Consider the following 23411-nt stretch of genomic DNA (forward strand, 5'->3'; position numbering starts at 1 on the left):
CATTTTTGAACGATGGTCCTCGAATAGTTTACAGCCACTGGGAGCTATGAGAGGAGTCAAGAGTTGGTCAGAGCTGACTGATGTGAGGTCAGTGCTAAGGTCAAATAATGTCCAAGAAGAGTCAGATGAGACAGAGGGGCTGGTGTCCACCTTGTCCTCTTGCGATCCATTTCCTTGGTCCATGGTGCAAGAAAAAACATGAGGAGAATGGGATGACTGGGTTTGGAAAACTGGAGAATGAAGACGATTGATGAAGAGAGAAAGTGACGGAGGCTAAGATGAAGACAAGTAAGGAGATGGATGCATCAAAAGGAGGCAAGCTAGCCGTTTCCACCTACGTCCAGTCTTTATGCTAAGCTAGGCTAAGCTAAGCTTATCACCTCCTGGCTCCAGCTTCATACTTAAAACACACACTCACAGGAATGTAGTATCAGTTTTGTTGTCTAATTCTTGGCAAGACAACATCTGTAAGTGTGTTTCTCAAGACAAACAATTATCTTACAGAGCTTAATTTAAAAAAAAGAAAGGATTCGTATGAAGTTTACATTCCAATATAAAGCAAAAATCTCTTAATGCATTTTTTAAATACTCTATACTGTACATCCATTTCCATGTAAGTATACCTTATGCCCAAGAGCAACAGTGCATTACAAAATCTTAGCGTTGTCAGCAAGATTTAAAATCCCATTTGTCTTCTGTTAAACAATACAAAAAAAGTTACGCTGACATTTGCCATTTCTACTGAGATATCCCACTTTAAAGATGGAAACCCAGCGACTGACAAAGACGGGTAAAAAAAGAGTGAAATACATTCATATTCCTTTGCTGGCTCTGAAATATTCCTCAACCTCAAAGTTTAATCAGTCTTTGTGTAAAGGTACTGAACACTCCGCAGGGAGTCGGGCGTGATTTAAAGACATGGTGTGAGTATCAGGCAATGAGCGTGTTCAGACTTTTGTCTGTCTGTACAAGGGTAATAATATGTATCAGGGCATGGTGGACTGATGGAGAGTGGAAAGAAAGAAGTAAAGGATGAACAGCACCCGGGTTTTCCTACTTGCCAGAGACTGAAATTCTCTACAGAATTCAAGGAGAGGTGATTTATGGTCTCTATATCTAAACTAATGCAGGGCTTGTTTTATCCACTCTCACAGTCCTGCAACTGGGAATTACACTCCCATTATGGAATGATTAAAACCAGATGAAACAGATAATCAACACCACTGTGGGCTGAGAGCTAAGTCTCAGTGAGAGCGCTTGCATTCATGTATCGGTACAGATCTTTAATCCTTCTCTCTCCTGTCATTTCTAGAGAAGTTGGAGTTATTTTTCTTGCTGCTAATTCTCAACAAGAACGGGGAAAGAACAAACCTTACCTTCGCCAAACTTATTTAGATGATCAGATGCTTTTACCAATATGTCAATGGAATGCCATCACAAGCTCAAAAAAGTATGCAGAACAACATATTGCTATTGAGTGGCTTAACGAAAACATACTGATCAGACCTCATATTTGTATCAAGGGACTCGTTATGTTACATAAGTGTGATACAGTGATTCAATCCCCTGATTTACATTTGATGAAAATGTGGGAAATAATGTATCTCACAGTACATAGACAAGCCTGAGAATGTGATTACAAGCACAGGTCAAACCAAGGTGGCATACTCAAAACTGAATGCATCACAGGGGATGTCATGTTTACTGCTGGCCTTGATTAAATTTGAATCTGACACACCCAATCATGCAGACATTTTACCACGGAAGTCGCATGACAGTGACAAGAATGGTGTGTCTTGATTACAAGGACACCTTGACTCCATAGATGGTAATATCTATACTTACTGTAATATATGCTGCATATCTAGACAACAACTATTTGCAAGGTACCAATATGAATACATGCGATTATACTGAACAAAAAGTGTCCAAATTCTTATTCCTCAACAGTGGATTGCACTTAAAGTGTTGGTCCCTCTTTTTACCTTGCCCCTGTTGAATGCTATGTCACTACAATAATGTGCTTACTCATCATTCGTGAGAAAAGACGTCTCCATCCATGCAACCTCCCTGGTTCGGGCTTTAGAAGAGACCTTGACCGATGAAGACTTCATTGGCTGCTGGTCCTCGAATGATTTACAGCCACTGGGAGCTGTCAGAGGAGTCAAGACTTGGTCGGAGCTGACTGATGTGAGGTCAGTGCTAAGGTCAAATGATGTCCAAGAAGAGTCAGACGAGACAGAAGGGCTGGTGTCCACCTTGTGCTCTTGCGATCCATTTCCTTGGTCCATGGTGCAGGAATGAAAATGAAAAGAACGGGATGACTGGGGTGGAAAGCCTGGAGAATGAAGATGACTGATGAAGACTTGGATGAAGACGGGTAGGGAGGTGGATGTATCCAAAGATGACTTGATAAAGCAAACACTTGGAGTGGATGAAGAGAATGGAAGCAGAAAACACTTCAAAATTAGATAAATAAATGGAAAGAGATGCGTCTGCGCACTCCTACTGGCCAAAAGCTTTTCACTCTTTTCTCAGAAGAGTTCTGAGGAGAGTAAGGAGAGGAACGGAAAGACAAAAGACCAATCAGAGGAAACACTAGACAAAAGAGATGGCGATATGGATGTGAGGGCAGGAAAAGAAAACCACTCAGGGATTGAGGAGGAAGTCAGACAGAGACCAGAGAGTGGGATGGAAAGATAGGACCCAGCCACTGCAGATGGAAGAAAGGGGTAACACAGACAAAAGAAGAGGCGGAATCAGGTGAAAGGTGCGGGCAGCAGCACTTACAAGGTGATAGCTCACATCTCATTACATCCCATTTTCCCCCCCAACAATTGAATCATGTGGAAAGTGGATAGAGACGGCACAGGACGGGAAATCGATTCGAGATGCATGGAGAGGCTTGAACTGGTGGCTTTTGTGGCTACATGATAGCAGCAGGCTAGAGAGTGCTGTCTTGGGTTGCAGTGATAAGCAGTTCATTACAAGAAGTCTGACCCAGTCCAAATACAATTAGGGCTTACCACTAAAACCCATTAGGACCCTGATATGGGGAAGCCAGGTTAGCCAGCCTCCCACAGGTACCCTGGGAATAGACTAAGAGCATATTTTGCAGACACTATATAAGAAAAGACTTTGTACACCCTTTTCAAGGTATTCAAGCGATCAACTGTACCAGCTTAGCCAATAAATCAGACTTGCAATATACATTATAACAGTACATATTATTTGCATTCTAATGCAATTTTCCTAACAGCACCCCATCAACAAATCGAGGCAAATTATGTTATGATACGCAAGACAATTTGGCAGTTGACTTACTCACTTATTTTCCTGGAGGGTTAACGAGAAGATTGATGCCACTCCCATGTATGTGCATTAGCTAAGAAGGTAGGATAGCTGGATGGAATAGCTTAGCATAAAGCCTGGTAGCAGAGGAAAACAGCTCCCATGGTGCACTCCGAAATTCAAAAACATGCCTGGCAGCACCTTTACACTACCCAACTCAGTGAAAGCTATAAAAAGGTGCTAGTAGCTTTACAGGTTTTCAGACAGAGCCAGGCTGGCTGTTTCCCCCTCTCTCCAGTCTTTATCCTAGGCTAAATTAATGGATTGCCATGACATGATAGTATGATGTTCTCATAAAATAACAATTTCTCTAAGAGCTGTGACAGTCACAACAATGATTTGCACATCCTTTGGACCTTTATTCAATTGATTACAGTACAAAAACAAGACCTTTAATGTTCAAACTGATAACCTTGATTGTTTTTATTCTGAATTTGATGACTGCAACATGTTCCAAAAAAAGTTGGGACAGGGGCATGTTTACCACTGTGTTACATCACCTTTTAACAACACTGAGTCAGTGTTTGGGAACTGAGGACACTAATTGTTGGAAGTTTCATAATAAAACTTTGAAAGTGAAATTCGTTACTATTCTTGCTTGATGTACAACTTCAGTTGCTCAATAGTCCAGTGTCTCCACTGTCATATTTTACACTTCACATGAACCACACATGCTCAATGAAAGACAGGTCTAAGCTGCAGGCAGGCCAGTATAGTAGATGCACTCTTTGACTACGAAGCCACGCTGTTGGAATACGTGCAGAGTGGCTACGGTTACAGGATGGCTTCTCATTTGGAATGAAATAAATCTGAATGAAATCATTTGGAATTAAAGTTTTTCCAGGTAGTTTACATAGGAAATATTGATTCCAAATGAGGGTTTACATGGGAGATCAGTGGGGCAGGGAAGGTTTCTGATTGGATAGGGGGCGGGGCGGATGTTACATGTTTACATTTACCGGAAGAAAACACTGTAGTTCTCGTTCCGGATAACAAGATGCTTGACGATGCCGTTCTTAGTGCCTTTTTCGGGCTTGTTTTGCTTATATTCTTGAAGCAGCAGTACGACAACAACCTTGTTCTGCTAATGCTTCGTCTGTTGAGGAGGAGAAGGGAGACAGAAGACCGTGCTGTGGCGAATGGAAACCGGTGAGTGCAACGAGTCCGACTGCTCTATCTCAGCCCGTTGCTATGCAGCCCGTTGCTATGCGCGGTATATACACCATTGCGCCAGAAGGGCAAGGAAACGAGCATGTGCAGAAAGACCGAAATGAACTTAAAGAGGAATTAGTATATACATGCACACAAAATTCTTTCATTCGGAATGACAAACGGAATAAACCACCCCCTTTAATCGGATTTCATTTTCAATCGGAATGACCGTTTACATGACCATTTTTAATCGGAATGGCCTTTCATTCCGATTAAAAGTGGAATCAAACTGTCCATGTCAATGTACTGACTGTGTCTCATTGTCTTGTTGGAATAACCAGGGAGGTCCCTGAAAAAGACATTGTCTGGATGGCAGCATATGTTGCTCCAAAACCTGTAGGCACCTTTCAGCATTAATGGTGTCTTCACAGTTGTGCAAGTTACCCATGATGCCATCAGCACCAACACAACCCCATACCATGACAGATGCTGGCTTTTGAACTGTTAGCAATCTGAATGGTCCTTTTCCTCTTTAGTCCGGAGAACACGACTTCCATAATGGACTCGTCAGACCACAGCACACTTTTCCGCTTTGTCACAGTCCATCTCAGATGAGCTCGGGGCCAGAAAAGTCTGTGGCATTTCTGGATGTTGTTGATATACGGCTTTTGCTTTGTATGGTAGAGTGTTAACTTGCATTGGTAGATGCAGTGAAGAACTTTGTTTACTGCCAATGGTTTTCCAAGAGTTACTGAGCCCATGTAGTAATATTCTTAATACAATCATGTTGGTTTTTAATGCAGTGCTGTCTGAGAGATCAAAGGTCACAGGCATTCAGTGTTGGTTTGCAGCACTGCCCTTCACGTTTAGAGATTTCTTTGGAATCTCTTAATCTTTTGGTGATACTAAGGATTGCAGGGGTTGAAATTCCTAAATTCCTTGCAGTTGTGCATTAAAAAGTATTCTTTAACTGTTGTAATGTTGCACACTTAGTTTTTTTTTTAATGTAAAGCAGTGAAACCCCCACTGTACTTAACAACTGAGCCTTTTAAGGATGCCCCTTTCAGACCCAATCATGAGACTTTCACCTGTTTGCCTGTGGAAAGTTCTTAACAGGTGTCTTTTGAGTATTCCACAACTTTCCCAGTCTTTTGCTGCCACTGATCCAACTTTTTTTGGAACATGTTGCAGGCATCAAATTCAGAATGAATGTATACTTACAAAAAAACAATGGAGTTAATCAATTTGAACATTCTAACTTGTCTTTGACCTGTATTCTATTGAATATACATCAAAACGTATTTGCAAATCACTGCATTCTGTTTGTAATTTACCGTTTACACAGCATCCCAACATTTTAGAATCGAGGTTGAACTTGTGCTTCTAAGGTATGGGTATGATTTCATAGCAAACCTCCCAAAGCTCACCATGTTGCAATTCTTCTGAAAGCCCTGAAGGGCTTCAGCATGCTTTAGATGAGCTAATGTTGTCTGACCACATCTTCGAGCACATGTATTTCACCACACAAGGATACTTCGGCCTTTAAGTGCTTTGCTCACCAGGGGAATAACTGCAGTCTCATACCACATCAATAACAGATCCATCTTGCTCCTTTGACTTTGATTCTGATAGTTTTTTTTTAATTACTTTTGATTGATTTGTTTCAAAAGTAGTCATGTTCATATAAATAAGCTGACCACTACATTCATTAAAGATTGCTTTCAAGTAGCTCTAAGACAAACAGAAGAGCTGTGCTAGAAACAACAGCAGATTCAAAAAGTCAAGCTGCAGTAACTACACTTAGCTACAGTCTGGAGAAATTGAAGGTCAAGGTAGCTGATAAAACTCTCCTGTCTACATTTAACTTTTAATAGAGGAGTGCTTCGGGAGGTTTTTGCTGGTTCAAATCCATTTGCATGCTCCGAGCTGATTCATCTTACAGTGGAAAGTACAAAGACAAGAAAAGGCAAAGGAATGAGGTATCAATCAAGATTGGAAAAACTGAAAAAGAAAATGGTGCTTAATGTGTGTGTCAATAAGACGATGAGTTTTAGAAAGTCTTTATTTAAACTCTATGAAGAAAACAGAGCTGAAAGGAAACATACTTTGAAAATTAACAACAGAAAAGTCCTGTACATAACATGGAAATCAGAACCATTGTATTTTGCAAACAAGTGTGTTACAACAGCCATTTATAGCTTACTGACAGAAACATCTGAGACAAACTAGCTGTATATTAACTGGTCTGGAATGGGTCTCATCAAGTATTTCATAACAAATTCAACCTACACACGAACAGGGAGATCCACAGAGAAATAAATAACACAATGATCAACAGGTGTTTTGTATTTACATTTTCACAAAGACATCACGACTAAGCGTAACAATCATTTTTGTTGCATTAACTTGTTGCACAAGGAACTCCTAGCATTTGTTTAATGGCATCAGTTGCTATGCTGCAAATCATAAAAATATATTTTCAATTTGACCCACCGAAGCGATTGTCTTACCTTTGCGCTACTCAATGATTCAAGCTTATCTGAAACAATCTTTAAAATCTGCAAATACTAACAACCTCAGATCTTTAGCTGTGCGCGGTTATTCTCGGATATGTTGTACATAGAACGCCGTCTTTCCAATTTCTCGCCGTTGTGCCGTCAGGCTGCCACAGTGAGAGGAACAGGCAGAAAAAAAACATGAAAATAAAAAGCAGCTAGACATTTATCAGACATGCACAGGACAACATGAAAAGCAAGACAAAGCAAGAAATAAGAAAACGTCTCATGGACACTGAGTGGACATTAGGTATTCAAAAAGGGGCATCACTACAGAGAGATCCACAGGAACAACATTCCTGAAAGTTTTTAAGAGTCAGTAAATTAGAATTGCTCAGCGAAAGCAGCACAGCATCTCCAGGACAGTAGGAGCAAGTCATCCTGTAGTATTAGCGGAAGCGTATCCAGAAGATCATTGGCGGTGCTGCGTGGGAAGCGCTTGCAGAAAGTCACTACATAAAGACGGGCCAGGCTAACAAACAGGCAAATCAGATGTGCCCTACAGAGTATCCAAAATTAGTTTAGTTGATGGGCAGAACAAGAACACATGGCTTTACAATCTGTGTCTGTTTCCATTCTATGAACAGGCCCAAATATTCCAACACTGTGGCTGTATATAAAAAGTGACATAGTCAGAGTTCGGAAAGGGGTTTCGCCAATCAGTCCACAGCTGAATGATTCAAAGCTGTTTGTTCCAGCCAGCCTCTAATATCTGAGAGGCAAGAGAATTATCAAGCCTTGGCCTGGTCTTAGCCCAGGTAACAAAAATGAAGACAATGAGGACTTAGCCTTTGTGGTATTAAATGTGGGCTACAAAAAAGGTAGCGCATGCCAACACACAGCGCTCGACATGCCTCGGAGCAGTACATTGACGCAAAGCGGAGCAGGGTGACTTGACATGCAGGACAGTCCTACAAGCAGAGCGATGGGCGAGGGTTAGTGGCATGGTAGAAGCAACTGGTTCCACAAGGTACCAGCAGGAGAACTAATATTAGGTCAGAGGAGAAGAAAGGCTGGTCCGGGGAAAACACAACACAGCTGAACTCCAGAGGCAGCTGCTATTTATTCCTCTGTACACGAGCCCAGACAGGTCAGTCTAGACAAGCTGAAGGGTAGGTCAGGGTAGAGAGAAGCAAAGGAAGGAAACACAATGGCCGATGTCTCCTTTAATAAATTGGCCTTGGTTGTTTCATGCTGTAGTGGGCCTCTGATGCGGACACATATGCGGACTCTGGAAAAAAGTCCTCGTGGAACTCTGCCAGAAACCTGAGAGACAGAGAGAGGGCGGGGGAAAGGAAGTACAGGAAAGGGAAATCTGGTGAGATATTCTGACCCCAACGACAGAAGCCCACTCTGTTCACATTAAATATTCAACATGAGCCGTTTGTCCGATGACAAACAGAACGGACACGATAGGCTTACATGACGCAAAAAGCAACGACAGGAAAGCGTCTCGGATGTCACGTCCCAGTTCGCTTGTGGTTTTCCTAGATATCCCTGGCTCATTCCACATAAATCCTAGACCCCTTGCCCTCTGTCCGCGGGTATATATGTCAGACACAAAGCCCCCTCATCCATCCCTATACCACCACCATCAGAGAACCAATCGCTACGAAAGAAAGACTGAGAACATGAGAACGACCGACCAGCAGTCAGGGAGGGAAGAGTGAAAAATCCCCCCCTCCCCTCCTCCCATCTAATCAGTAGCGGGGAAAACTAATCCGGAATCTTCTTAGTATCCGCTACTCGGCCAAATCCTCTAAATCTTGCCATCTCATCTTAGCTCCACCGGCCTTCCTAATCTCAATGCAAACAAATTATCCTCATCAGAGGAGAACTTAAGAACGCTTTGACAACGAATAACAAACAACCTAATGGGACAATAAAGGGAACATGTGAGCACCCCACAGTGAACGGATCAAAGGTCAGCGAGACGGGGTGTATCGAAATTAAGTTAATTTAAGCCTAATTCTTCACCGAAAACACAAAGACGATTCCAAGAGATTCACTGAAAAGCACTGTAAAGGTTTCAATTCACATTTATTCCTCGGAAAATCTATTTTTTTAATTCTTTGGTGCCAGAAATTCAGCCTAATCTTTATTGCTGTTAGATCAGTAATAACACAAGGCAAGCCGCTTTAGGCATACACATTGTAAATCAGCATAACGTGTGCGTACACATGTGCACACACACTCACACTTAATCATAATCATTCTTGCGGAGAAAGGGAGAGTGAGAGATCAACTGCGGCCAAATCCCAGAATGCACTGCACTTCAGTCTCTGCGACATCAATCAGTTTTCGCCCGCTCTGCACAATCTGCCATGAGGCTGATTTCAGAGTAAAAGGCATGAAGGCTTTCCCAAAAGACGCCGGCGTTTTAGTTTGCGTCCAGTGTCCTGCAGAGTCTCCGGAACGCTGGAAACATTAATTGGTTACTGAGAGAGGAATGTCAGTGTTTCCTGTGCCGAACACTATCAATCCTGTCTCGGCGGCTCATCACAGAGCTGCAGAGGGGACTGAAACTGCAAGAGTGATTTACTTTGAAACACTTCACTCCTTATTGCATCCAAGTTATTGTCGGTGCCATTTTGCAGAATAATGTCCTATGAAAAGAGATGCACAGCTGATTTGCAGTCCAGAGCCAATGGAGTGAATTAAAAGGCTTTCTACCCATGTTTCCCCCAACTGCTGATGACACCGCATGATATGCTTTGCCAAGAGGAACTGCAAATGCAGTGTGCGGATTGCCCGTGTTGACAATGCTGCTTTAGATCCCTTATGCCCCGCCGCAAGAACAGAAATCTGTGCATCACATATGTAACTGAATGCTGTCATCATACTGCACACCACTCTCTTCCCGAATGCCAGCGTTAGCTATTTTCAGAAGACCACCTCATGAGTTCGTGGCACGAGTACTGAGCTAGAGGTAATTCTGGCCCTCGGACTCAGATTTGTGTCTGCTCCATGGTGAGTTCAGGCGCTGCTCCACAGCACTGCTTGGTGGCAGAAGGCAGTACGGCGTGTGTTTGATTAGAGAATGAGAGGACCTAAATCCCTCAGGTTTGGGACCGGCTGAACTGAAGATCGCTCGGGAGGATTTAAAGATTAGACTCCCGCGCTTGTGTAACGCCCACTCATCTCCCTCCCTCCAACACATGCTCTTTCTCACTCCATCTCTCCCTCCCCTCCAACCCCCAATGTTCTCATTTACTTACTCTTCCTTGCCTTTTTGTTTTGGTGTTTCTGGGTTATTTTTGGTGTAATAATCATTTCCTGACAATCACTATTTTTGTATTTTGCTGAATTCTATTGTCCTCCATCTTTTAATTTCTTGCACTACATCAGGTAATGTATGTGCATGTGTATTTGTGAAGGGTGTTTGAGAGATTGTGCCAATAGCTTCCAGATTCTGCCCCTCTCTCCTTGCGAAATGAGAACTTCCAGCGGCTCAAAACTGCCAGCTACTATTGAGCTTTAACGCTTAGCTAGGTCAGACCTTGGTTAATGAACCGTGCATGTTATTGGCAAGGTTCATTTTGAGTCAAAGTGCTTCCTATTTCCTGTCCCGTTAATTGAATGCAGCACCTTGGCTTTTTAATGATTTATCTTCCGTGGAAATTCTGCATGATTTCACACAGTTTCCGTTCACCTGATGGCACAATACATTTTTCAGGAAGGGGGTGAGATTTCAATATTACGCCTGAATGTTTTAGTGGAGAAACTGTAAGCCTTCGGGCCTGAGTGAGCCAAAGATTGGCGCTTTCCTATTTGCACAGCGTGAAGGAACTTGAAACCTGTACTTAATCTCCTTAACCCATTTTAATTGAACAGCTTATGTCCCTTTCTTCTGAAGGAAGAAATACGGGTACATTTAATGTAAGCACAATAGTCCTACCTGAGAAAGAGCTCCAAATGTTTGACGAGGGCTCTGAGATTCCTCTCAGGGATCTGCATTTTCCCCAGGATCTCAGGAAGCTTCACTGGAAGAAAAGCAAGACCTTGAGCATGGTAACAGAAAGATGCTGCACAAAGGCGCAAGAAACTGATGAGAAAGGCTTCAAAATGATCAAAGACACCGACCAAAAAGACGCAAGAGGTGCTGTGATCCATACAGGTAGGAGGGTGGAGGAGGCTGGTCATGCTGAGGGTAGTTATCAGGAGTCAGCTTCCAACTTAGGACCTGGTTGACAGAGTAAAGGGAAAAGCTTTTAACAGGAACATTCAGGCTTCACACATTTACACTGATATACCATGTGCGGCCCTGCATTTGAAAGTTATGATAAATGTTTAATATGTTTCCACTGAAAGGTCAATGTGAACTTGATAACGACAATGTATAACTGAATTATTAAACACACAAGGACCACACAGTTTCATACACAGTGTTTAGCTTGGTTCAATTCATACAGGTTACTTAAATTGTCTCCCTGCAATGATGGAGGCCATTTATGTAACTATTCTTATGTCCTTGAGCTGAATATTGTTTCCCTTCCAGCTACTAGTACGTTCATCACACACATAATTTCATCACCTCGTTAAGCTCATTGTTTCTGCGGCTCTCAAGGCCATAGAAAGGCCCGCTCCGCTCTTTGCTCGGCGTCAAGGGCAACGGGGAGGATGAGCCACTGTGTACTGGGGTTTCTGGGTAAAGAGAACAACAACATGTTTACAAATAAACTTAAGGCTGTGTTGCTTTTCACTGCAGAAATATGTCTAAAAAAATAAAGCAATGACAGCGAGGATTAATGCAAGACACAAAAAGTTTGACGAGTGCAGAGACCGTTTTAGGAGAGTCGTCAGTGCTTTGAGCAAATAAGTACAATGACACCATCTACTGGGCAAAACTGGTTACTGCAAATATTTGAATGACGGAGTGCCGTCTTACTTCTGTCAAGGTTGAGGAAGAACTTGGGCTGGGATGTGGTGTCGACCAAACGGCGTTTAAGCTGCGGGGATGCTGTGGCACTGCCTCCACCTAAATCATTACATACATCACAAGTACAATCATTGTTGTGTCAGACAAATTCCCAACAGAAGACACATGAAAGAAACAGTCCCTTTATATGAAATGCATTGTGTACCTCCACTGCTTCCTTCAGCTGGTCGGTCACCTCCAGATGTGTTCCTGGTGGAGCGCCTGAGCGACTGGGACTGGAATGAGATGCAGTCCATGTCAGGGTGACGCCGGCGTTTTGGGGTGGGGGCTGGGGCGGTGGGTGTGGTGGCAGAAATGTCGCTCAGCGCTGGTTGGCTGTCTGTGGACTGGGGCGTGGGCGGGTTGTGTCCCAACGGACTCGGGCTGCGCTCTCGTTGGGCACTTTGAATACGACAGAAGAGGAACAAGGCTTGTGGCTTAATGATAGCGCACGACAGTCAAATGCAGTATCTCACAGTCACGCCATTGTTTTGGAAACAACACACAGGACTTATTTCTTACTTGCTGGAGCAGGGGGAGCTTTCATTGACGGCCAGGAAAAGCCTGGAGGAGCTGACCTTTTTGAACTGAGCTTGTTCACAGGGGTAGAGGAGGATCATGGGTAAGGTGAAGTCAAACGTGATCCTCAAGCCGTCGACCATCTCCTTACACAACTCCTCGCTTAAACAAAGGAAATATAGGGATTAGTTAATGTCAATAATCATGCACGATATGCAACTGTGAGCCATAATATAAAAATCCAAAAAATCCAAATGAAAGAGCACATCTGTTTACATCATGCTATTTTTCCTCTGTTCAGAGTGTGTGCGTGCACTCACCTCTTCTCCGGAGGGATCGGCTGTGGGCTGCTGTTCTGCGTGGTGTTCTGCTGCCGCCGGTACCGCTCGTTGGCCATGAATGCTTTGTTGATGGCAAAGTGCTTGACGTAGGACTCGAGGATGTGCACGACATTCGTTTGACAGGGAACCATCACCAGCTAGGAGAGAAAAAACATGTTAAAAAAATCCATTCAATCTGAGCAACCCTCAAATAAATTCAGTTTAAGCAGACTTCCATATCCATTTTTAGCCACCAAAACCAGGTATTACAAGCCAAACACGATCCTTTCCTGACCATAATCAAGTGGGGTTTTGTGCCTGAATCTAACACGTCAACCAAAGCCTTGTTGAAACGTAAAGTTTAAATGTGTCTGTGGTTTGCAGACACATACGATGCCAACATCCAATCTGACAACTGGGCTGTGTGTGTACCTTCTTCCTTTTGTTGATGTAAAAGCAGTCATCCTCCAGCTTCTTCTTCAGAGTATCAGGGATGTTGATGTCAACGTGGACGATCTTCTCCTCACATTCCCTTTTAACATTAATGTCTGGCTCAACCCTCTGAAACAAACAAGATATGAACCTTTAGGTACAGGGTCCATACAAACTACAAGGATGTCGTTTTCCTTGAACAAACATCCTGGTCATGAAACTAAAGGCCTTAAAATGTAAATATCGAGGTCTATATATCCTCTTGAACTGATCCACTTCACCATCTTGTTGATATCCTCAGAGAAGGTGCTGTCCCCGCTATTTGAAGATTCAGGGTCAGAGTCGTCCCCGTCACTGCTCTCTGACGACGAAATCAAACCTAGAGACAGAAGAATGTGGAGGGATTAATTTGATTGCTGAGGGAGACTGGGAGCGAAACACAAAGACGGAGGAAGATTTCTCACATGCGTCATCACTGTCGTCCTCCTTAGGGAGAGTCTTCAGAGAAGATTTAGTACCAGACTGACGACGACGCCTCTTCGCCCATACCCTTCTCTTCCTGCCGCCGGGAAAGAAAACACACTATGTATCAGTTTCATCTAAAAACAGAACAAACTAACAGAAAGGTCAAATCTAAAACATGTGGACACACACCAGACACTGACATACACTGCACTAGACTTGTGGTTTGAGTTTGAATTAAGTAACAAAAGTCATTTAAAGATTATTCTCTCTACTAAGAGAGGCCTACACATACAAGATAATATACTCCATGGTTAAACACTTTGATGGTATGAATGAACATAATATGAACTTACATGCGACCTAGAGCTTTGCGAGCCAGTTTATGTTGCAATTTACGGTTTTCCTCAGTGTCCCTTAGGACATGATCCTCAGCAGCCCAACGATCCCAGCTACACACACATTTAAAAAATTTCAAGAAAAAAAAAAAAAAAAAAATCACACAGACCTGCACAGTTTGACAGCAGAGTTTTATAGATCTATCATGACACAGGTTGATGAACATGAGATTTTGCAATGATAAACACTATGATGAGTATAATATAGTTAAGTATGAAACAATGTTCATGTAACGTTGATTAAAGAAAGACAGGTATAATAACCTCCTGTTCCAACCGTTGAAGTGAATCAGGTACTTTGGGATTCTTCTTCCATGTTCATCTGTACCGATCAGGACATCAATGACCTGTAATGTGAGCACACAACAATCAGTCTCAGATCATCAGTCTTGCTTTAGCCTCCCGTGCATCACCAGACCACTTGAGTGGCCTCGAGTCACAATTTAGCAAATATAATTTCTGCAACACTTTGGTTGAGTCTGAAGAGGTGGAACATATGTGAATTTACTCAAGTACTGTTCTGTAGTGGTGGTTAGCACTGTCGCTTCACAGCGAAAGAGTTCCTGGTTCAATCCCAAGCCCTTCTGTGCAGAGTTTGTAGATTGTGTACTCTGGGTACTCCAGCTTCCTCCCACAGTCCAAAGACATGCAGGTTAATTGGTGACTCTCAACTGGCCGTAGGTGTGAATGTGAGCGTGAATGGTACTGCCACTCTCAAGAGGATAAGTGGTTACAAAAATGGATGGATGAAATGCTCTGAGTGGTTCAAACGTTACTTGCTGGAACCAGACCAGAATTGGTTCAATGTTGCTGGGAAATGGGAATGAGAGGCTCAGGAGGAGCTTCTACCCTCAGTCAGCAAGGACACAAGATGATGACCATGTCTGACGCTATATAATGACATTTATATAATGACTACGTCTACTACAAACTGATGGAACTGACAACTACTATATTTCAATGTCTTATCATTTCATATTTATAAGTAATTACTTTGAAAACCAGGACTTAACATAATGCAAATTGCCCTGGTTCCAGACTGTGCATTAACTAGAAACAAACATCAATTCAGTTAATATTTTCCATTCATTATCGACCTAGTATTAAGTATTATGATAACCCTAGGCATTGTGATGTAAGCTAAGGCTAACCTACAGTTAGCATAGTAGCCTTAACTTTCTTCATGCTGTAAAATGAAGCATACGTCCTACTCAAATTACACAACACTATGTCAGTTATTTAAACAAGCATCTTAAAGACGCGCTTCAACACTAAAACAATACTTACATGTATTTATTATAAATAATAAAATGGCGTATCACTTATCTTGCTTTTGCTTCTTTAGGTAGCTAACGTTAACGTCAGCTGCGTGTTGCTGCAAAATATTGGATGCAGCCAAACGTATAAATATTAATTGCCATTTAACATAGCATTAGGCCCTGTAAAATACCTTAAGCTTCTTTCACCGCTGCATCTCACAAACATGCAGCTGAACAACAGTCGATGCTAACTGTTAGCTAACCCCGGCTACAGTGCGTCGATGTAAACAAACGCTCTATTATTAGCATTAGCTAGCTAACTAGCAAGCTAGCCACAACGACATTACGCACTTCGCCGACAAGAAAATAACGCTCAAATAGTCTGCGAGAGCATTTTTATGTGCTTGAAACATTAATATTATTTTCCAAGCTGCTCGCACACAATGCAAGTTAGTGGAGGACGTGTTGGTGTGTTTGTTTGTTAGCCTAAATGTTGGCGTTGCACTAGTTTGGATGTTAGCCACCTAGCTAACGCTACTTTACTGCACTACAAACGACCCCTAACGTTAATCAATGCAGCGTTTTTGTCCTGTAATTACTGGTGGCAGTTGCAGCTGACAGACGCCTACTTAGGAATAAGCTAACAGCGACAAACATAGTTGTATTCACTACTTAAATTATGCGCTACAGGAGGAAACGTGCAATCAAACGTACCCGGAAACCATGGGAGAAATTGTAACCGTTATATGTAGAGCTAATGTGATTTCGTTCTTAGGCCTGATTCACACAGGCTAACTTACCACACTTTACACAACACGACCCTGCTTGTCCGATATAAACTATTCGTTTGGACAAAGTCGAAATACCGAACAGCTATATTAAATGCACAAACATTACCTTAGCGTCATACAACACTTTAGCCTTGGTGGGGTCGGGTTCAAAGCACAGGACTCTTTCTCCTTTGTGAAATGGATATTTAATTCCCCGCGAATTCATTTGTTCATGGCGACGTGTGGGAGAGGGGGCATCGATCTGGACCCTACAAACTCCTTAACCCTTTCCTTGCCGAGCGCTTTTCCTGCGAGGGGTCTCCCACCAGAACAGACTTTGGAGGGATGGCGCTGTTGTGGGATAAACGCAACCATCATCTTGCTGCCTTCACCGACGCCTCGTCATTTTCTATTTCGGCTTGGGAACTTAATATCACGCGGAAATAACGTCTGTGAATTCTTACAAAAAAGACCCTAATGTCCTTATTCGTTCATCCGTATTCACCGTGTAGTATTTTTTTTTTTATTTGCTGGCTCATTTCAGTATGAACAAGTTCTGCTCGCAACATTTACGACAACCAGGAAGGCAGCACGAAAAGGCAATACAAAATATTGAAATGGTCTTCCACGGACACCGTACTCATACTACAATTTCAAAATGCGGCCAACAGATGGAAGTATAGGCGCACAATAAATGTCTACATGAACCCGATTGGCCTTAATTGTGCAGTCATCTTGTTCCATTTGTTTAATCAGCTGTAATACATGTATATAATCTTAAAGGCATGATTTGGTACCAAGGGCAGCCTACAGGGTCTCAATGGACCATGCGTATAAGTGACATAATCAATATTAGGTTTCTAAACTAACATTCAAAGGCCCCAGGCCCATCACAGAGCTCCGTGCGTTGCCTACAAAACACGTGAAACTGATTTTTACAGTAATTCACCTGTGTTTATCCCAATTTTACTCCCCCCTCCCATTTTACCACCATCTTTATAATCTCCACATCCATATGAAAAAGATGGTCCTATAAGGGTCTCCGGGATAAAATCTCACCAAAGAGGAACGCCATCTGTGTCTGTTTAGGGATCCATGACGTGAAAATGATTACAAACCTGCAGGGGATTTATTGGATGATTGTAAATGGCCTCGATTACAACTCTACTGATCATATTCTAAGATTAAATATTCAGCCACCCTATGCATTGACAGCAACCCCACATATCATAGACCCCATATGGGGGGCGCAACATGTTGTTTTTCGGGAAGGATCCTTTTCCTTGAGGCAAAATACAGTCAACGAAAACTCACCATGTCTCAATAATCTAATCTTCCTCTAGTGGAACAATATGGTGGCTTTTAAATACATACAGTATGTGGATGTTTACATGTACAGCCAAGAACACGTGAAATCTGGGTGAGTTGCTCCAGGGCCCAAACTGTGTGTGTACACACTGTGTGTCTTTAATTTTAGACTGACCTGCAAGTTTGCAAACATACTCACGCTTAATTAATTGTCTTTAACGTATAAAAATAGACCCTGTGTCACTGGATTATTGTTTCATAGCTAAAAGTAATTTGATCTCTTTTGTTTCCTGACCTCGCGACCTTTTCATTCATATCTGCCTGACAGGCTTGGACAATGAAATCTACACTGATCCCCAGCACAGGAAACTATGTCTCTACAGCCGTGGCTGAATCTAGGCTCATTTTTGCTTAAAATGGTTTCAGGCGGTGCTGCTCTACTATTGTATACCAAATATGGACAGTGTGTATATAACACCGAACGTGACTGGCTCAAGTGTAGCCCTGCGGATTTATTCTCCTTCCCTTCAACCCTCACCGCTTCTGATGCATTTTGACAGTCATGTCAAATGATCACTGTTTCACATTAAATGTTTTTCATGGCTACACACACAGTCAATCATATGTTAAAGGCAACCTGAGCATTACACAAGAGCTTGAAGGCAGCCAGATGAAAAGTCAAGGATGCTGCAAGGGTGAATACTTTCTAAATATGTGGTATGGGAACATGTCTGCATAATATCTGAATTATTGAACGGGCCTACCAGGCACAGGCCCAGAGGCCTATAGGGTCAGTGGCCGTTTCAAATTAACATGTATCAACCAGGAAGACTCCAAATGAACACAGAGATGCAGAGTAACAACAAAAAGGCACACAGTCACTAAAAAAAGATACAAATACACTTCAAATAGACTACAAAAGAAGCACACAACAACCAAAAACACACAAATATACTTCAAAGAGACACAACATGACTACTGGGAGATACAAAGGAACTACAAAGAGACACAAAACATCAACAAGGACACACAAAGGCACTACAAAGAACATAAAATGACGTTAAAGAGAAACACAATGACTAAAAAGCAAAAACAAAGAGACAGAACCAAAAAAAGACACAAATATCCCTCAAAGAGACACAAAAATGGCTTCATGTGCCGTCAAGCAACTACAAGGAGACGTAAAGGAACTACAGAGTGACACAAAATAACACAAAGAGCAAGGACAACACAAAAAAAACCCAAATATACCCCTAAGAGACACAATATCACTAAAAGCAACACAGATACACTTAAAAGATACACATATTGACCTTTACAGTGATACGAAACAACAACAAAGACATAAACATCCCTTAAGAGACACAAAATAACTTCAAACAGACACAAAACGAGTAAAAGGAGATGCAAAAAGACAAAGAAAATACAAAGAGACATACAAAAAAAATAAATAAATAAATAAACGATAAACCTTAAAGAGACACAAAATTACTTCAAAGAGACACAACACGACTACAAGGAGATTCAAAGGAACTTCAAAGGGATGTAAAGTGACTTCAAGGAGAAAACAACCAACCAAAAATGAAAAAAGCCCGAAGAGACACAAGATTTACTACAAAAGACAAAACACACTTTAAAAAGACACATATTGATCTTTAAAAACACAAAATGACACCAAAGACATTCAAAGGAACTACAAAGAGCAACAAAATGACTATAGAGAGACAAAAAACAACACCCAAAAAGACAGAAATATACCTCAAAGACACACAAAATGACTACAAAGAGATGCAAAATGACTACAAAGAGACACAAAGAGATGCAAAACGACTACAAAGAGACGCAAAGAAATGCAAAATGACTACAAAGAGATGCAAAGAGACGTAAAATGACTACAAAGAGATGCAAAATGACTACAAAGAGACACAAAGAGACAAAAATGACTACAAAGAGACACAAAATGACTACAAAGAGACATAAAGAGATGCAAAACGACTACAAACAGACGCAAAGAAATGCAAAATCACAACAAAGAGATGCAAAATGACTACAAAGAGACACAAAGAGACGCAAAATGACTAAAAAGAGACACAAAATGACTACAAAGAGATGCAAAGAGATGCAAAATGACTACAAAGAGATACAAAGAGACGCAAAATGACTAAAAAGAGACACAAAATGACTACAAAGAGATGCAAAATGACTACAAAGAGACACAAAGAGACGCAAAATGACTAAAAAGAGACACAAAATGACTACAAAGAGATGCAAAGAGATACAAAATGACTACAAAGAGACGCAAAGAGACGTAAAATGACTACAAAGAGATGCAAAATGACTACAAAGAGACACAAAGAGATGCAATTTGACTACAAAGAGACACAAAATGACTACAAAGAGACACGAAGAGACACAAAATGACTAAAAAGAGACATAAAGAGATGCAAAACGACTACAAAGAGACGCAAATAAATGCAAAATGACTACAAAGAGATGCAAAATGACTACAAAGAGACACAAAGAGACGCAAAATGACTACAAAGAGATGCAAAATGACTACAAAGAGATGCAAAGAGACGTAAAATGACTACAAAGAGATGCAAAATGACTACAAAGAGACACAAAATGACTACAAAGAGACACAAAGAGACGTAAAATGACTACAAAGAGAAAACAACCAAAAAGTACACAAATATATCCCAAGAGACACAAAGTGACCTCAGAGAGACAACAAATTAAACACAAAACATCCACAAGGACGTACAAAATTACCACCGACACACAAAACTGCAAAAGGATCCTGACAGCTACAAAAAGATGCAAAACAACAACAACAAAAAGATGCAAAGCCAGCACAAAGTCTGTGTGTCTTGCTCCTATGGAGGTGCAGTGGTGGGGCCTTTTGCATGTCTGTGCCCAGGGGCCCATCACCTAATAGTCCGCCCATGTCTCAATTATGTACTATTGTTCCATAATGTTTTTGGCTCTTTACCCCCAAATGGAGGGGCACAGTTCAGGAAAAAATACCTCAAGTGCTGGCTTCTTTCCATAAACTCTTTACGAACTAATGCGAAACACCATGTTTTCTTTCTATAATCCCTGCTTCTGTGTTTTCACTCAGCCCGCGTCTCATTCTTTTCCCCCGCGGACTGTTTTTAGAAGGGTCAAATCTATCTCAGCTGTTATCAGTGTCATGTCATGCTGTGCTGTGTGTATATGTGTGCGAGTGTGTCATGCGGTGCAGCTTCATAAGCTCCTTTATCAGCCGTCCGGCACCCTCCTCTCCGGACTCCTGCCGTCTCTTTTCATTTTTCCCATACTTTCACACACTGGGCCACACATGCTCCTGCTCCCTCTGTCTCACTGTGTCCCACACGGCCATCTGAACACACTGGCCTTACTGGGCTCCTCCACGAGCATCTGTGTAAACTAGAATATAGCCTCCTGCACAGGTGTATAAAGAAAGGCGCTGGCTATTAATCCTGCGGCTCACTTATTGTTCAGCTAATAATAGCACACAGTAGGCTTCACTGATAGGCCTATTATTCCCAGACAGCGAGGTGGATTAATGGGAGACGAGGATTAATACACCTATTTTCATCCCTGGCTAAATCATGTCTGAGTGTCTGTGTGTGTGACCTTCTGCCCATCTGATTATTGTCTGTCTACATGGCTAATTACCTTTATGAAAATGAGCTTATTAATTATAGAAACTCATCTTTCCAGACATTTTTAAAGCAAAGGCAACAGGGAAAGTCAGCAGCAACAAGTGGTGTTAACTGTTTCAGGTGAATAAGGATAAAATGGAAAGTTAGAAAATAAAATCCAAGTGCTTCATAGTAATATTTTGACATTAAATTTGCTTATAAACCAAAACTACAGTGTGCAAAAGGTCATCTCAAGTTTTCTGAACCCCCTCCCACACTGTTGCACACACACACACTCTCAAACTGTCTCCTCACACCACTCCAGTTTGGGAATGACCAATGCGCAGAGGAGCACGCCGAGAGAGAAAGAAGACTTTGCGCAGCCAGATGCAGCACATTCCAACTCTTCACCAGCTTGTACTTGGACCTTCCTCTTGATGGGGAAACACTAAACTCGTGTCTTACAGTCGCAGAGAGACGCACTGAGCAGCGCTGATGTGAGATCCAACACGAGGAGACATGTCTACCGCGCAAGGACTCCTCAACAGCGTCTTCTCCTGCTCCTCTCCTGCCTCCAAAGCCATAACCAAGCGGAGGCTACGCCAAACCCGGAGCCTGGACCCCGCTATCATACGACACTGTGACACCGGGACCGAGGCAGCGAGTGGTGCGCCGTTTTCTGGAGCCGCCGCGGACGCAGGTGCGTCCCCGGAGCGCTCGGCTGTGAAGCCGGCTTTACGCACCAAGATCCCGACACTCAAGGAGCCCATCACGCCGTCCCTCTCCTCTCCTTCCATACCGCTGGATGTTTCTCCATCCTCCAACTTCCACTTTGACTATGATATAGAGAGGCGTGCCAAAAGGAATACCGCCGGGGATTTACCGTATCTGGTGAGGGGACCCGGCGCGGCGCAGTCAGGGAGCACCGGCACGCTTTTCTCGCCGCGGAGGTGGCTGCAGAGGAAAGTGCAGCCGTCCAGCTCTCACGCTTATGTTGTGTGGAAATCAGAGGTAAACTTTTTTTTATATTCAAATGCAGTGCATTCTTCTTCTGTTGTGGTTTTAATCAAGTCATCCTGCAGGTACTGTGTGGCCAAGTTTTTAAGAGTTGGAGTGCAAACATAAGGACATAAGGCAACCCAGGGGACACAATTTATGGTGAAACTTTAAAACTTGTCAAAATAAAAGTCCCCTGCTACTTTCCTGTGCATTTGCCCCCCCCCCCAAATAAAAACATGCAAACAACAGAGGACTTTTATTTTGATAGATTTAACGACATTTACACCATAGATCATGCGTAAAAGGCCCAGACTGGTGCAGGGAAACTCACCAAAATGCGAGTAATTAAAATTTGATGCTCAGATCTTTCTCCCTGAAGATCCTCAAACCTCCCCAATGTTGAAACGAGCCTATGCTCTTGCAGCCACCAACAAATCCTTAATGCTTTCATCCCTATTTCTATATCAAGTTCCTCAGAACCCTTGATTTAATCGACCAGCAGGCCTGACAGCTCCTGGAACAATTAGCAAAAGCAATCAGCAGACTTAACACTCTGTTTATTTCTGCTAGCAGCAAAGCAAACCCGCTGCGTACACGCCAGAAGACACATCTGCTGAAGATCTATTTCCACTCCAGCAAGACTCTGACAAACGCATGTTTTAGTCTTGGAAACCTGAACGTGAGCATCTGAAATGTGTCCGTGTGCGGAGTCTGACATCATGACTTCAGGTGTGTGTGGAGATAGTGGAGCCAAACTGGGAGTTTTATTGGTTTTCGCAGAGGGCGTGTTGACCCCTCGCTGACATCTGCACCTGGAAGCCGTGCAGTATTAAACCACTACAATTGGAGTAGTTTTGCCCAAGGGCACATGGGTAATTAATGGGGGGAAGGGGAATGCTGCTTTACGTCTCCTACCTGGACTTGTTCCCCGTGTTTCAGTCCCTTTGAGAGCTCACACCTCACACACAAGTCTGGGAAAGCTAAGGAAACTCTTATGGAGATGTGAGGATTAAATCAATCCAACAAAGAGTTTTTCTCCTGCTGTTGTCATCACTGAGCTGGCCCGGCTTTTGTCTTCATACAGGCTTTAAATTGAGTGTGAATAAGGGGAGGGCAGCGTATGAAATCCTAACCAAAACATACTTGGGCAACTTACTTTTAGCAGGGGGGCTTTATAGGCTGCATAGTTGGCACGAGTCCACATGCACTGGTGAGAAGGTATGATAATTTCCCTGCTTCCAATGTGGAGTCCTGCCTTAGTTGTATTTTGTCTTTCCACACTGAGTGTAAGCGTGTGTGTGTGTACGTGCAGCGGCGCCTG

General features: G+C 42.5%; 2 protein-coding genes across 2 annotated transcripts in view; one reads left to right on the forward strand and one right to left on the reverse strand.

Moving 5' to 3' along the window:
* Positions 1–6550: 6550 nt before the first annotated feature.
* On the reverse strand, positions 6551–16514 carry LOC117250078 (MSL complex subunit 3-like). The gene is made up of 14 exons (XM_033616063.2): positions 16264–16514; positions 14372–14454; positions 14066–14161; positions 13712–13806; positions 13529–13626; positions 13248–13376; positions 12816–12973; positions 12499–12657; positions 12143–12378; positions 11947–12036; positions 11593–11702; positions 11142–11241; positions 10957–11041; positions 6551–8324 (listed from the first exon to the last, which is right to left on the reverse strand). The coding sequence occupies exons 1-14, from the start codon at positions 16360–16362 to the stop codon at positions 8225–8227; spliced, it is 1638 nt and encodes a 545-aa protein (XP_033471954.2). The 5' UTR covers positions 16363–16514; the 3' UTR covers positions 6551–8224.
* A 4959-nt stretch (positions 16515–21473) lies between these two features.
* The window catches only part of LOC117250075 (rho GTPase-activating protein 6-like), a 99650-nt gene continuing 97712 nt past the window's right edge, over positions 21474–23411 (forward strand). Inside the window, exon 1 of the mRNA XM_033616058.2 lies at positions 21474–22102. Within this exon, the coding sequence (XP_033471949.1) occupies positions 21611–22102 (492 nt within the window). The 5' untranslated portion in view covers positions 21474–21610. The remainder of the gene's footprint in view (positions 22103–23411) is intronic.

Source organism: Epinephelus lanceolatus, chromosome 24 (genome assembly GCF_041903045.1).
Source record: "Epinephelus lanceolatus isolate andai-2023 chromosome 24, ASM4190304v1, whole genome shotgun sequence".
NCBI classification, from domain to species: Eukaryota; Metazoa; Chordata; class Actinopteri; order Perciformes; family Serranidae; genus Epinephelus; species Epinephelus lanceolatus.